General features: G+C 44.0%; 1 protein-coding gene across 6 annotated transcripts in view; it reads right to left on the reverse strand.

Annotated features, from left to right (window-relative positions):
• Positions 1 to 15,501, reverse strand: part of RUNX2 (RUNX family transcription factor 2) — a 282,428-nt gene that overhangs the window by 75,150 nt on the left and 191,777 nt on the right. For 3 of the 6 annotated variants that reach the window (XM_036869864.1, XM_036869860.1, XM_036869862.1), the window contains one exon: positions 1,604 to 1,669. The exons of the other annotated variants lie outside the window; for them this stretch is intronic. In XM_036869864.1, the coding sequence (XP_036725759.1) occupies positions 1,604 to 1,669 (66 nt within the window). The remainder of the gene's footprint in view (positions 1 to 1,603; positions 1,670 to 15,501) is intronic. 6 annotated transcript variants of the gene reach the window in all.

Raw genomic sequence — 15,501 nt, forward strand, 5'->3', positions numbered from 1 at the left:
AAAAATTACAACAGAAGATGGGGGGGGGGGGGAAACATCTGTAAATAGCAGTTAAAATCATGAAAGAATTTATTTTTTTACAAGGAAAAAAAAAAAGAAAACTTTAGCTTTCCCCCAAAGGAACAGCAAGCCACAAACAGACTTTCAAATGCACCGGTCACTACACAGACTTCTGGGGTTTTTCTGTTTGTTTGTTTTTTCACTTTACAGTCTTAGCGGCATTTAGCCTCAAGTTCTTCACCCCCAGAGAATCCCAAAGGGCTTTAAAAACCCAAATGTGTGCTAGGTCGTGTGTGTAAACCAACCCAACACTCTCATCAGACAGATTCACTCACCAGACTGTAAGACTGAATCCTCATTGATTTTTTTTCCCTGTCTTTTTGTTCCTTGTTGTACCTCAGATGTTTGAAAGTGACCTTTTTACTAAGTCGGACACGTTTCTTTTCCTCAACCCAATATAAAGAAAATTCCAAAGTGATCCGTTTTGTTATTGGTACTCTTAGCAGGGCCCCTTCGTCAATGAGGGAACGTCAAAAAGATACCCTAGCATGGGCCTATCACTTCAACTCTTAAAATAATGTGAAATCCTGTTTTATTCCTCATCTTGGTAACAGATTTCAAAAAAAATCAAACTAGATCTCAATGTTTTCTGGAACTATCTTACTTATCTGGGGGTGTATAGGGAGTGTCTGACCCTTAGAAATTCTCCCAAGGGTCATAAACTAGCAGGTTTTGAAAGTGAGTGGGGGGAAGGCTTGGTACCTGGGAATCACTGCATTTCAAATCTTGATGGGAGAAGTAGGACCTGATTAAGGCCATGTGCCAACAGCAGCTTTGGGGAAAGGCTCGCTGGTAGAGGAGATAAAACAGGAGGGCACCTCACCATCCACCTTCCGGACCCCTGTACCACATCCTACAGAGTTAGCTTCAGGCCAGTTTGAACTGGGAACCTGAAGCAAAGACAGTTTTCCTCTAAAATGTGAAGTCCTTTAACTTCTAAAGCTAACAGGATGCCTCCTTAATAGGTATTTCTCGCACTTAACTTATGAAACCACAGTTAGAAACTACTTCATGTGGAAATTAGTTTTCGGAAATGCCAAAAACTTATAGTTGTGATCTTTAAAGACAGGGTTATGAATTTCTAACACTGACAGAATTGTGACAAGCCGTTTTATAATACCAGTGTTCTTAAGATTTTGTTCACACCTAAAATCTTCCAATCCTTTGGATCTCATACATTTGCTTTTCCTACCGCTTTTATCTGTGAGGGAAAGCACTCAGTAATTCTTGAAGGCCTTAGTGAGCAGGTACTTCTTCAGCTTCAATTTTATCTAGTCACGTTCTTGGATACTACAATACTTATTAAACGAATCATCCCAATATTTTTCTTTCAAGGTGCTGATCGAGAGTTGTTCATATTTGTTAAAATGCACACTGCCTGTGTTCTTTATAAAATGCTCGGGGCAAGTGCCGTGGTGTGCACTGATAGCGAGAAGTGACTACTTCAAAGCAATATATCGTTAACAAGGTGTTTCTCACTCATCGGACAGTCCCAATCAGACAGCCCCACCCAGCCCAGCCCAGCAATTGTGAAAAGTCTCACCTGCCTGGCTCTTCTTACTGAGAGTGGAAGGCCAGAGGCAGAAGTCAGAGGTGGCAGTGTCATCATCTGTAAAACGAGGGGATGAGCTCTAAGTTCCCTTCCGGCTCTAACGTTCTATCACCGTGAATCCCAAGACAGGAGGAGAAGCAACTGCCTTGGTGGGGGGGGAGGGAGGGAGGGGGGGAGGCAGAGAAGGTCCCACCCCTCACAGTACCTTCCCAGAATCCACAGGCCCATAAGCAGAGAGTAAAAAGCTGGTGAGCAGCTTCTAAGACCAGAAGCAAACACTTTCAAGATGACAAACCAAAACTAGCACAGTCTGGGCAGTTACTCTCTGCTTTTTATAAATTCTTCCATCCTCCACTGGCCTCTCCCTAACGCCTCCCAAATATGAAATTCTGACAAGCTCAGGTGTGAAAAGGTACAAGAAGTGATTAGGACAGAATCGCCAACGGGGCCAGATGAGATTTGCCATCTCCCTGCCCTGTGCTTCTGTAGTGCCTGACACGAAACAGGCCCTGCACGGAGACCACAGATGTTCTCGGCCAGCCTGATTTTTCACTGCAGGGCATCTAGGTGAACTTGAGTTGGCAGAGTTAAAAGGGTATAGGCAGGCCACCTCTGTACGCTTTAAGTTCAACGCTCGGCCCGTGAGAGAAACCAGAGTAATGTGAGCCATTTCAAATGGAAAGATGTCACCCTTAAAGCATCAGCGTTTGCCCCCCACAGGAGCACAGAGCTTACACAGGTAGGCTCATCAATGTAAAAAATGCTTCTCGTGGGTATTTATACTTAAAATATACTGTCGTCATAATTAAAATTCCAGGTGGTTTCCCTGATGTTGATGCAGAAGCCTCATTAAAACCCTTTATGTGGGACCCTGCCAGTAAACTCCAGTGTGGTTTTGAATTTCTCTCTCCACCTCCCACCCCCAACTTCTCGATTTTACCTGATCCACTTGTCTGATGTTTTTATTATCCATCACATGCCAGGATCACTCTACCTTTTTGGTTTCTAAATGCCAGCTAATGCGAATTGACATTCATTTTTCAATTAATGAGCTCTGGCTGTGGTTTATAGGAAACAATGCAACACACTTCCGCTGGCTTTACAGAATTTTGACCAATGACTTCTAGTCATTTGAGACTGTCATGTCTTGAGGATTAACTCCTTCTGGGCAAAGAGAGCTCATGAGGACTTTAAAGGGATTATATGGTAATTTTTATGAGTTACAAAAAATAAAATTTTCTGGAACTTAGTTATTTCGTGTTACACTGCAATGTGTTCTGTAGGAAGAAATTTTAACAACTTGCTGCAGTATCATGTGAGATCTCTTATATAATAATCAATGATGGGGAGATGGAAGGAATTCTAAACTTAAAAAGAAAGAACTTAAACCCCTTCCTAACCTTCGATTATTTATAATAGTTATTACAGAAGCAAAGGATATAACTAAATTTTCTTTCATTGAATGGGGTTGTACCTGTACTTCTAATCTCCGTTCTGTACAAGAACTCAGTTTTTCTTTTAGACCATCTTCTCAGGTTATTTCGACCTTGTGTCCTAAACTATTCATACCCATGTCACCAGCCACATTACGTCCAGCTACCAACTATCTATAGACCTAGATATTATATCAACTAAAGTAAAGAAAATATAATATCTACTTATTAAGAGGATCAGGATGAAAGCCTGGAGAGTTCTAAAAGTACTCTTACCCCAATCTAATTTTAGAAATGTAAAGCCAAAGCTCAGTAACGGCCCCAGTGATCTGCCTTGTAGCCTCAGAGCCAGTTTAAAACTCCAGATTACAACCTACCGATTAAATAAAGCCAGCATTGCCAGGAGTTACTTGAAGCCCAAGATAAACATGGTGCATCTTCCTGATAGGCTTGTTTTTACCCAGCATGGAGACAAGGGTATGCTGTACAGTAAACACGTACATGATATGGAGTAGAATGCAACACTTGGGTGAATTTTCAGACAAACAAAAAATGACTGCAACAAACTTTTGCACTTGTGAAGCTTTAAACTATGCCCCCAGATTCCCTAAGGTACCCATTTATCCTCCTCTGCTAGTTTGGGGTACACTCTGGTGAAAAAAAAAAATCCAAACCCCTCGTTTACTGTTTAGATGATCCTAATCTAACCCGCTGACAAATAGGGAAGCTCGGTGGAGAAGGGAACCAAAAATGTGCTCTGCAAAAATCACAGAGCTCCAGAGAGGCAGAACCACAGCTAGACAAGACCTCTTCGACCTCTAACCACTCTGCAGTCTTAGTCACCCTTAAGGAATTCGGTGGACACAACCACAGATATATTATTTGCTGTCTTACAAGCCTATCTGCCGAAATAAATTTGCCTAGAAATATTTAAGTAGGTTCTTCTGGTGCCCATGTGTTGCCCAATGAGAGCGACTGTCCTTGGGACACTATTTAAAAACTCTTTCGGGACTTGTTGATCTAATCTGCTGAACAGTGAGCAACTAATTCAGTTGTTCGTGGCATAATGTGAAGGAGACCAAGGTCAAGGGCTTGATTCCCTTAGGACCTGCTGGTTCCCTACAGATGCATTTCATTCCACCACTGCTCACTGCACCCTTAGCCAGTCAGACAGCTGCAGATTTATGTAGTTATCATAAATAGAGCTGCAAGAACCTTGCTCATTGAAACGGCAGCAGCGGCAGTTTTTCACCACCTAGTGTACCTGGGGAAGAATATATTAATAAAATGCCCGTGAAGCTCAAATAAAAATAAAATCGATGTTAAAAGTAAAAATTTCTTGCTCCTCTCCGCCAAAGTCTATGGGGAAAAAGGAAATGGCCTCCCTTTACCCAACCAGGTCTCTTGGGTCTCCCAAGCAAGTGGAAAGTGTAGGGGAGAGGAGTGAAACCAAGATAAGGGAGAATAAAAGAGAAGCTCTGATCTTTTATTCTTGCAGCCTGCAAGCCTCCACTCAGCGCCTTCCACACTCCGATGGCTAAGGAGAGTTATCTTGGGTCATGCTTGACTCCTCACTAGAGTGAGCTTCGGAGGGCAGTGATAGTCTAATCCTTGTTCGTCTTCCCCTTTGGGGCTTAATAACAATGATACTTGATGTTTCTAGGCCTTTACAAGTACTTTCACATGCATTTTCTTATTCAGTAGACCGTCAAGACATAATGGTTGGTTGAAAATGGGCCAGGAGAGCTCTCAAAAGAATGGAAATAGGAGTTTGAAAAGAATAGCAGACTGGGGTACTTGCCATTCTGGGCTGTCAGCTAGGAAACATCGTACCCATGTATCACCCCCTCTCAGCGGTGGAATTTACACACCCCAGCCAAGGAGGGCAGGTCGGGGCGGAGAAAAGGACAAGGGGCCTTGAATCCAGGTGGAACACAGATGGGCAAATGCAGAGTGCTCTGCCCTTTTTTAATGCAAGGGCAAAAATATACAGAATGAAAAGCCATCATACTTCTCGGCAATGAGGCGTCAACTTCAAAGCTTCATCGAGGCCTTTTAAATGGTAGGAGTTGTTGCCACACCAAATCTCAAATAACGTCCGGGTACTTTTTATTAACCCCCTCGCAGCATCCTTTCTATTGGAACATATAATACACGAGATCTCCACAGAGCCGCTCTCCTCTAACAATCTTCTTCCCCTTCTACATTTTGGCTGCCACCTTCCCAACTGCTCTATTATATAATTTCCTATTTCACTCCTGTTCGAAATAGCATTTATTTTCCATGTCACTCTTTCGGGCCCTCAGCCACTACTTTACTGAATTATTAGCTGTTTCGTAGCCTGTGCTCTCCAACTACAAAGTAAGCTTTGGATGGTAAGGATGATTTATTTTCCTTTCATATCCCTCAGAACCGTCTACATTATAAGAGCTTAAATTTTTTTAAATGTAAGTGTATGAATGGATGGATAAATCAACAAATAAGTAAATTAGCTGGGGGATCAAGAACTCTGCACAACAGCTGGTACATTTTTGACACATCAAGAAAACAGATATTATAATAAACATTAAGCAATGCTGACATCCAACCTAAAATGTAACTCAAATATGATTCCATACCTATAAAACCTCGTAAAACTCTCTTTAAAGGGTGTTCAAAGCTCTCCCCAAGCATTGTTACATCCGTTGACCTCACGTTTCAGACAGGGGCCCGCAAATGGCAGTTGCCACTAGTGAAAGGATTCCTCTGTTTTGCCACCGTGCTGTTCCCAATATCCTGAGAGCCCGTATCTGTGTGTAAGTCTACACTGGGGAGCCACGGGGAGAAGAGAGGAAGGAGAAAGAGGGCCAGGCCAGAAATGTACAGCCTGCGGGAAGGCGAGTCAGCAAAATCCTCTCCCTCTGGACCCCAAGGTAACTGCTGCCACTAAGGTCACGGGGTTGATTTGTAGCGGGTTGGAAAGCTTGCTTCCTGTCTGAATTTCTAGATAGTACATAGAGCCAGTAAGTCAGCATCATCCAGAATTGCGGATGACCTTTATAGATGAAGAGATGGCAGCCTGGAGGCACGTGGATCCGCGTGACATCCCGAGATGAAAACGTGGTCCTCCTGTCTCAGGCCCGAGTGTGCTACTCCCTGTCTGCATCCCTGACAGTGCGTGCCGGCGGGGAAACGGAGAGCTTCGGCCTTGAGCTTCCTTAGATCTGCGTTCTACGAAAACACACACAGAAGGGGAAAATCTTCCACCTTTTCAGGCCACACAGGGGCAGAGCCTTGAAACCAGAGGGTGTCATCCCGACCCGGCACAGGTCACAGCCGCCCTTCACCAGGCGTGACTGAGCAGCTCTGCAAAGGGGGCGCGGAAAATAAGGGTGAGGCTCTTGGCATAGTCAGAGCCCTCTGTTCTACTCTTCCACGGTCACGTCCCACTACTGCTGGGTATGAACCTTCCTCTTTGTGGCGGGACAGGTACTCAGGACCCGCACTACAGCTTTGCTCATCCCCAGACTCACGGCCACCTCTCTTTTCTCTGCCAGACCCGGGTACGTAAGCACTGCCTTCAAAGCTCACCACTACACAAGGACTTCCCAGGTATACAAATCCCTATCACCTTTTCTTTACCCTATACATCTGGAACGTTTACAGATGTAAGTTTTACCACGCCATGCATTTTAAAGTATCATCACTGGTTTTAGAGAAGCATTTTCATTTTCCAGCTAAAGGGAAAGCAAATGAAGAAGAAGAACCATGTACCCTTTGAGATCCTACCTAGTAGGGGCTTCCCTGGCGGTCCAGTGGTTAAGACTCCTCGCTTTTACCGCAGGGGGCGCGGGTTCGATCCCTGGTCAGGGAACTAAGAACCCCGCATGCTGTGCAGCCAAAAAAAAAAAAAGCACCACCCCTACCTAGTTCACAGTATGGTACCGAAAAAAGACGAGTACTTCCAAAACATCTACTAAACGAATCAGTTACTAGCATAGACCCAAGCAAGCAACATGACAGAAGCAGAAATGCTATGTAAACATTACCTAAAAATCAACTTTCGACTCTACGCAGAACATTACTTTGCATTTTCCACATTGAGGTTTGGAGAGATTTTTACGTCAGTTTTCTTACTTTCCCTGAATTTGTCCCCTCACACTAAAATGATCAAGTATCAATCACTAAATTAGTTTTACTTTTAATTTCATTAGATAATAGGTGGAAAAATATACCCCACGTGGGAGAAATGTAATGGATCACATTGATGGAGAAGAAAGCAGCAAAATGAGAATTTGAAATCGATTTTTTGAAGATAATGAGAGGTCAGACTACCAAGCTCCATAGTTTTGCAAAAGAGAGGAAAAGTGCCTCGACTATCCAGTATAAATATTTATTTTCCGTGTTGTAATGAATTGTACTTTTCCACTGCACGCTCACAAATTCTGAAAGACCAGCTGATCCCAAGGCTAAGAAAGTATGCTATGCTGAAGGAAAGAGAGAGAAAAAGGAAGAATAAAAATAAAGCAAAAAACGCACAACCTGGCAATTTTCAGAAACTTCAACCATCCCTTAAACCCACCCAAATTTTGAGGATATGGTTGGAATAATACATTTCCTCTTGGTGAGAAGGAGGGAGGCCATAGATGTGCAGTGCGTGTGTGTGTGTGTGTGTGTGTGTGTGTGTGTGTTCGTGTGTGCATGGGGAGGGAGGGTAAGAGAGAAGGAAGAAACCAAAGGGTGAAGGGGGGAGAGAAACGGAGGAAAAACGAGAGAGATCTTCTTGCTGGGCCTTGATTAAGAACTTTTTAAAGGCTAGGAAGGGTGGATAGTCTTTGAAACCAGATCCGCCACAGGAAGGAGGCCAGCACCCAGGACACCGTGTCTTTCAGAAGGGGCCACCCACAGAGCCGCGGTGGTCATATGACTGCTCTGTCACATCCCGAAGCCATTTCCAGCCCATGCACACGTCTGTGCTCCCATTTAGAGAGGATGGGATATATTGGGAACACACATATGGAAACACTTTCAGAGAATCAGTTTCCATGAAATTCATAATGAGCCAAGTGGCTTCAGATGTGGTTGCGTTCCTCCGATTAGCCAGAAAAAAAAAGAAGGAAGAAAAGGAGGAAAAAGGGACAAATCCACCCTTTCAGACCTTATTTCAGTTTCAGAGAAATTAAAAACCACTAATGACTTATGGCTACCAAAACATAGAGCCACAATTAAGACAGGAGGAACTAGGAAAAAGAGGGACAGAGGTTTAGAAGCAATAGCCTTTCCCTCCTAAAAATAACAGCTTCAATATCAGTAATCTTGTCTTAAATCAGGGGGAGGCTTTCCTGTGATGGTATCTGCCTAGGGTGGCATAATTAATTTTCTGACATCCTGGCAACATGCAGTGCGCATGCGCACTGTGGGGTGGGACCACGCGGACAGAGGCAGAGGCTAGAAGACCGGCTTTTATTCGATAACATATGTGGCCAATTAAGATTATTTTAAAAATTGCAACTAAATGATAAATTGTTCCTAAGTAAATCTTTCCAAAAAGCCTGAATGCAGAAGGGACAGCCTGGTATTTTCCTGTGGCCTGTGCTAATGGTAACTCAGACTATATTAAAAGCAGAAATTTATGAACTGGTTGAGATGTTATATATTAGACAATCAAGCTTAGCTGATAGGAAGGCATGAAATACAAGAAGGGAACAACTGGGGGAGGGACTTTAAAAAGGGACATTGAACTGATATTAGTAAGTTAAGACGTTATTTTTATATTAAAACCAAAGCAGATATACCATGGAGGAAAATTCACATTTATTTTAAGGTATAACAGGAGACAAGAAAATGCTCTCCAGGCAAGAGTTGGGGTTGTTTTGGGTTACGTCAGCAGATCGGGGGGCGCAGAGTGGGGAAGGAGCCAAGTTCCCTCTGCCCTTTGGGGTGCTTCAGTGGGAAAGTCTTTCAAGCTTGGTACGTTGTTTAGGAATGCCCTGAGGATGGGCTGGGAACCATCACTGGCTGGTGCTTAACAGACCAGTCTTTGCTCCAAGCATAGGAATCCTCCAAGTGATTTTGTAGTCACAGCATCCCATGGTGTCACAGGTTTTACTAAGGGGAAAGAGATTCGAAGGTTCCCACCTGCAGAGGATCTGTACTCCATGGGAGATGTCTACTCACATTACGGTGAGTCTACTCACATTAAATCCTCACCCCAGCCCTGGGAGGGAGACAGTATCACTGACCCCACATTATGGATGACAAACTGAAGCCCAAAGAAGCAAAGTGATTTCCTCAAGGTTACAGACCAGTAAATGGTGGCCTGGGACCTGGCCCCAGACCTAGGGGGCTCAGCTGCCACAGTCCCATCCAGGGTTCAGGGATTCTGTGTCACTTTCATGCGAGTTCTAACATACTGGTGGCCATGCCTACCTGGAGGGCAATGATGGAAAGGGTTCTGATCAATTGTCAGTGACAGGCCTGGGGATGGAGGTGGGGATGGGATGTGGAACTGGTGGCGGGGCGGGTGGGGCTGATCCCTGCCACCTATTTTCCGTGCTCGACTCAGCCCCAGAATTCTCATACGGTCCTTACCGTTGATGTTCTGAGTGATCGTAAGCAAGTCACGTTTTATTATTCCCCAGGTTCCCTCATTGGGTAAGACTCTTGTAAGTGAGAACGGGCAAAAGTACACAGCAAATAATAAACATCTCCATCTCAAAAGGGTATTCCTTCATACGGTATTATTTGAATTAGTAGAGCCAGAGATGAAGGAAAATTTAAAAATTGGCTCCAAGCTAGGAAAGACGTGAGTTGAGAATTAGAATCCTGAAACTCCTGATTCACTCCACACACCCAGCTCCAGGCCCAACCAAACTCTTCTGTTAAAAAAAAAAAAAGCCTCTTGCAGTGGGAAAAGGAGGCTAGGAGAGCAAATAATCACCATAGCAACCACATTCCACCATCCCCTAAATGCGCAGACTGTTTTCAGATCCAGCTCGATTCTCCCCTTCTTAAAGTAGGTACGGATAGACTAAATCCAGCACCAATGCAGTTTCAGACTCTCCCTGTGACTGACTCTAGCGCTGACCCAGGAAGGCTCCAGGCAGCGGCTGCCTTGGAGGTAGCATCGCTCAAAATGTGACAAGCTCGGGGCACCGTTTTTTTCAAATAAAATTCCCTTCCAAGGGCTTAGCACCCTGGTGTGGTCCCACAGCCCTGAAGCCACCCTGAACCTTAATGCCTGTGTCTCGAACCACCCGATGTCCCAAGACCCAGAATGTGAACCAGATGACCAAAGGGCTCTGGTTCAGGCTCGAAGTCAGCTCCACAAGGTACAGCTCTCCCAAGCCTGATATGACCCTCGTTAATCTGGGATCAAAGCCGCAGGCTTCAGCCTCAAGCTGTGTCCTGCCGGGACCTGTCCTTACCCGTGCCCTCTTTCCCTCTCCAATCAGATGCACCCACTTACCGGCTCCCTCTGCCCATGCCCTGGGATGGGTTCCTGTCCCAGGGAGACCATGTAAGAGGCTTCCTGGTTGTGCCTTAGAACCAAGGTCCACTTGTGTGTGTGTGTTGTATCTGCTGCCCAGATGGCTTAGCAATCCTTGTCTCATCCAACTTGCTGGTTCCTCAAGCTTTCCTACCCGTTCCGTGACTTCATGTCACGCTTTTTACTCGGGTTTGTGTGTATGTTTCTAGATCTCTCTATTAGGCACACAGCAAACATTTTCTGGAGTGACAATCCTGTCCCAACTTACCTTTCCAGTCTCGTTTCTCACTCTCCTTCTTCGGGAGCTCTACAGTCCATTCAGACTGGACCCCTGTCCGTGTTCTGTCCTGTCCACCTTCCATTTTCCCTCCTTCAGGCGCCGGTTTTACGTTATTCCCCTCAGCCCTCAGTGTCCGCACCTCCACTCTCTCTCAATCCCTTGAAATTCTAAGCATCCTGTAAAATCTACCTCACAATCCACCTCCGCTTCCAAGAGTCTTCTCATGTTCTTGTTTTAGCCCAGAGCGACCCCTCCTTCCTCTGCACCTTGTTCTTCACTTATATTTCTCTTCTAGGCAGGCATGCACATGCAGAGGACCTACAATCGCCTCACCACTTCTACCAGCCTGTAAATTCCTTGAGAACGACAACTCTGTCCTATATATCTTCAAACGCACCGTAGCTCCTCTCAGAGTGACATTCGGAAAGTTTTTAAATGTGTGCGAGAGGAAAAAGAGATGGCGATGCCAGGTTTGACCTAAAGCCTTGTCTCTAACTGCATTTTGCCTGTGCCTTCTGATTTCTGCCTGTCTATCTATCTGCAGCCAACGGCTTTTCCTGACCTACTACACCTGTGGTTTACTTGCACCGAAAGGGCTCAGGTTAGTTCCAGACCCACGGCACTGCTCTGCCCACCGGTTTTGGGGTGCATCTCTCGTTCTAACCTGTCCCCTGGGTTTGCTCCCTTACACTAAGAGCAAAAATTTGTTCCGGCTTTTTCAGTCCCAAGCAAACTTTCCTGTCCCACGTCAACACTGACTCTCAACACTGACTCTCAAAAATAATAGTTCAATTAAAAAATCATGTCGCAAATGTGTACATTGCTTTTTAGGTTGTCACTGTTTTTACATACATCTGGTTTTACCTTCACAAAAAGCCCAACTGGCGTGGAAGCTGAGTCAAGGAAAGAAGGCACCAACTCAAGGACGCAGCCAATTAGTGGCAGAGCCAGGATGGAATTATTGGGTTTCCTAATTTGTCCCTTTTCCCCACTCAACTTGTCCCTTCAGCATCTACTACTTTTCATCCTAAGAGAAGTCCTGACAGGGAGAAAGATGGTATTTCTTTAACAACAGGGATCATCTCGATTGAATTTTTTTTTTTTAAGTGATGACCGGCATGCCTTCTCACATTGAAGGTTTATATCCAATAATATCAGAAACCAAACTACTACCTTTCATTTAACTGAAAAACTGACTCACTTTGAAAAGAATTTCTTTTTCTTTGTTGCTAGGATTCAGCCTAAAACCATGTACAAGTCTTCATACTGTCCTGAGACAATGCTCCTTATGTAACTTCCGAATCCAAACACAGTGTTGCAGTAACTCGTTCCTCTGACATTCTGAGTTTTTCCACTCAGGCCCTGCACACGGAATTAACTCAAAACTTCTGCAAGAAAAACGTCCCTTTTAGAGTTTGATTTGGCATCCATTTCAAAGAGCTGTTTGTATATTTTAGAATATGGAGAATTTTCCTTTGATTGAAACCTCTCTTTTCACAATGGACAAGAGATGATTTCTCTTCTGAGTGATTTAAACAAAAACAAACACATCTTAGTTACATAGAACCTTGTTCTCAAAGTGGGTTTTTTGACACAAATCAAACCCTACAGATTGTAAAGCATTTGGCAAAAGCCTTCAAACAGCCAAAGCCAAATAGTGAAATTTTCCTTGTTGTAGGAGATAAACAAATACTAAGGCAAATCGGAAAAAAAAAAGAAAAAGAGGACCTCCTTTCACTTTCTACTCTGCTCGATAACGTTGCCCTCTCAACACACACACCCACCCCTGCAGAGGGGTTTCATCCTCAATGTTTATTCCTGGTGCTATCGTAATAAACCTGCCGCAAATGGACAATTTCAACATCTGTTTGTGGCTGCTCCCAGACTCCTTGTACTCCTTTAGGACATGAAGACGGCTGTCTCCCAAGTGTAAACAGACACACCTAATTATGTATTAAGGTGTCTGAGAGGAGCTACTTGTTTCGATGACCAAAAAAAAAAAAAAGAGGGCCTGGTCAGCTCCATATCCTTGAGAGAAACACACAAAAACACAACAAATAGTCCAACAGTAGCTCCTCCAACAGTGGAAGTTCTCTGCCTGCCCAAAACCTGAGCCCTATTTTTCCCCAGCCTGGGAATACCGTCCACTGAGTGCACTCTAGATGTGGCCCAAAACAGCTGATGACCGGCCAGGAGAGATGGTGCTGTCACAGATGTGGAGCAGCGTCTACTCGGTCTATTCATAAGGATTTAATTCGAGGGTGAAAAGAGGAAAGGGGCAAAGGAGATAATTCAGGGATAGCTTCTTTTTTTCCTTCAGATCACAATGGCTGTGTGCAGCAATAGCAAAAAAATGTCAGTGGTCTATTAGATATGTAGCAGGAGAATAGGATTCTAGAGCCTTGGGCTAGCAGTCAGGGTGGGGGAGGGTTCTGGTCACAGCAGTGTCCCTAATGGGAAGGGTGATCATGGTGGAGCCCCCTCCCCCCACCATTCTTCGTCAGTAAAATGATGGAACTTGACTCAATCATCTTTATGGGTTTCCAACTCTAAAATTCTAATTCAGCTACATATTACAAAACCTTGAGGATTCCAAAAGTACCTTTAAAATTCTATTAGAAGTGCTGTTCCTCTAAACAAAGGTGCCCATTCATTAAAAAACAGTATTACAGTCTTTTTTAAAATGAAGTATATAAATCCACTGTGCGAAAAATACCAGGTTTCCCTCGATATACAAAATGCCGATTAGAAAATTAAGTTCTTCCACAAAATAAAAAAAGTATAATTGTTAACAACAGTTTGCAAGGAGGCCAAAGGAAAATGGGAACACTATTAGCTTTTTAAGAAAGTTTTTCGTCATTAAATTTAGCAGTAAAGGGGGTTAAAATTTGCTTTAGGCTCACACATTCAGTGAGAGATACGATGTGAGCTATTTCTCTTTCTTCTTTGTTCTAGACTTTTCCAGCAAATTGTTTTGATCTGACCTATCTGAAATTAAAATAAATATTTATATCCACCTTTCCAACTCTTGCAGGATAGGATATATTGTTATGCATAATTTAAGTAGCTTAAGTTTCCTTGCCCCACACATAAAAATATATACTTTCAGGTTGTAAGATTTCATTAATATGTACACTTTTCATCTAAGAATAATAAAATTCAGGTTTACAAAAATCAGAAGGTGGATTATTTCCACTGTTGTTTCTGGTAGGAATCTGGTGAATTTTACTTTATTTTGGGTTCTCTGACCTGTAAGCATGAACACTGGCTACTTAGGAAGTATTACTGGTGTTATGTCCCCCAAAGATAGCCTGAAAAGACCAATGCGATAAAAATCCCTCTTAGGATGACACCCAACAGGTTTTGTAGCAAAATCTGGCTCTGATGTGGAGACCCCATGACAACGCATGGTGGGGAAAGCACACTTGGAGCCCAAAGATGTGGGGTTGAGTCTTTCCCTCCCCCCTCTCCCCATGTGACCTAGAGGTCAAGTCTCTGAATGTCCCAGAGCCCAAACTCCTACTGGCAAAACAGGGACTATAATAACATCTATACCGATGAGCTTCTGTGAGGTTAAATGAGAATGTCTGTGCAAGTCTTTTCTACATATTTAAAACACTATCTAAATATTATCATCATTATTAATACTGAGTTTTGCTATGCACTTAATTTTACTATCACCTTTGGATATGGTTGCTATTGTATAATCCTTCCCGTTTTCCTCTGCACCTAATCTGTTGTAACACGGTGTTCTTCTTCTGTAGGCTTTAAGTAACTTCTGCCATCGGAAAAGCCACTGTTATCGATGACGTGAGCGTCCTGGGTCTTTCCAGTTTCCTCTTGGGAGTTGCTGAATTAGAGCAGCAGAAGAGCTCCAGCTTCCCCACCACGAGGACGATTCCGCCTCCCCGGTGGTGTCTTCAGTTTTTCTTCGCACGTTCAGGGGCGCCTGCCCGAATCTCCGCGTCTCCTGGCGAACCAGCCTTCAGACCAGCATCCTCTGAGCCTGACGTGCTGCTGGAGGCCCTTCGTCCTCAAACTGCACGGGGCCATGGTCCTCGTCACACCCAGTGTGATGCCACCGGAATCCACAGTCCCGAGCCGCAGGTTGTATTTGTACAAATCTCTTTATTCGTCCCCTGTTTCCCTTAAGGCGAACTTGCCTATTTGTTCTATTTGTTAGAGCTCACTTGCCACGTTTTTCAGTAACTGCAGAGTTTTACCTCAGTGTGAATGGCTCCAATTTGCCTTCTACATCATCTCAAGTGGTACTTGCTTATTCGATTTTTACAAACTTTCAGAAAGATTTTTTTTCCAACTTCCAAGCGGAAGTTCTGTTATTTACCATTTGAAATGTTACCTTTGTATTAAAATGTTAGCAGGAAGACCCTTGGGTGGGGTTCACTTTGGTGAAATAGTTTTTCTCTTAATTTAGGCACCAGGGAACATGGCAAAGAGCAGGGCAATGCCACGAAGACACCTGCAGGGACCCAGGGCGTAAGCTGTGGCTTCAAGCTGACACTTCAAATACTAGCTTGGAAGGTCTGCACAGGGGCTGAAACACAACCACGTCGCCAGTTTTCTAGTTCCAAGGTCCCTAAATAGAGGCCTGGTTATCCATCTCCTTGCCCACTTTTGTAGTGATTTCCACTATAATACTGCAAAGTTGTAGCAAAAAAGAACAGGATCAAAGCCTTAAAACTGGAGG

The sequence above is a fragment of the Balaenoptera musculus genome, chromosome 11, assembly GCF_009873245.2.
Source record: "Balaenoptera musculus isolate JJ_BM4_2016_0621 chromosome 11, mBalMus1.pri.v3, whole genome shotgun sequence".
Taxonomy (NCBI): domain Eukaryota; kingdom Metazoa; phylum Chordata; class Mammalia; order Artiodactyla; family Balaenopteridae; genus Balaenoptera; species Balaenoptera musculus.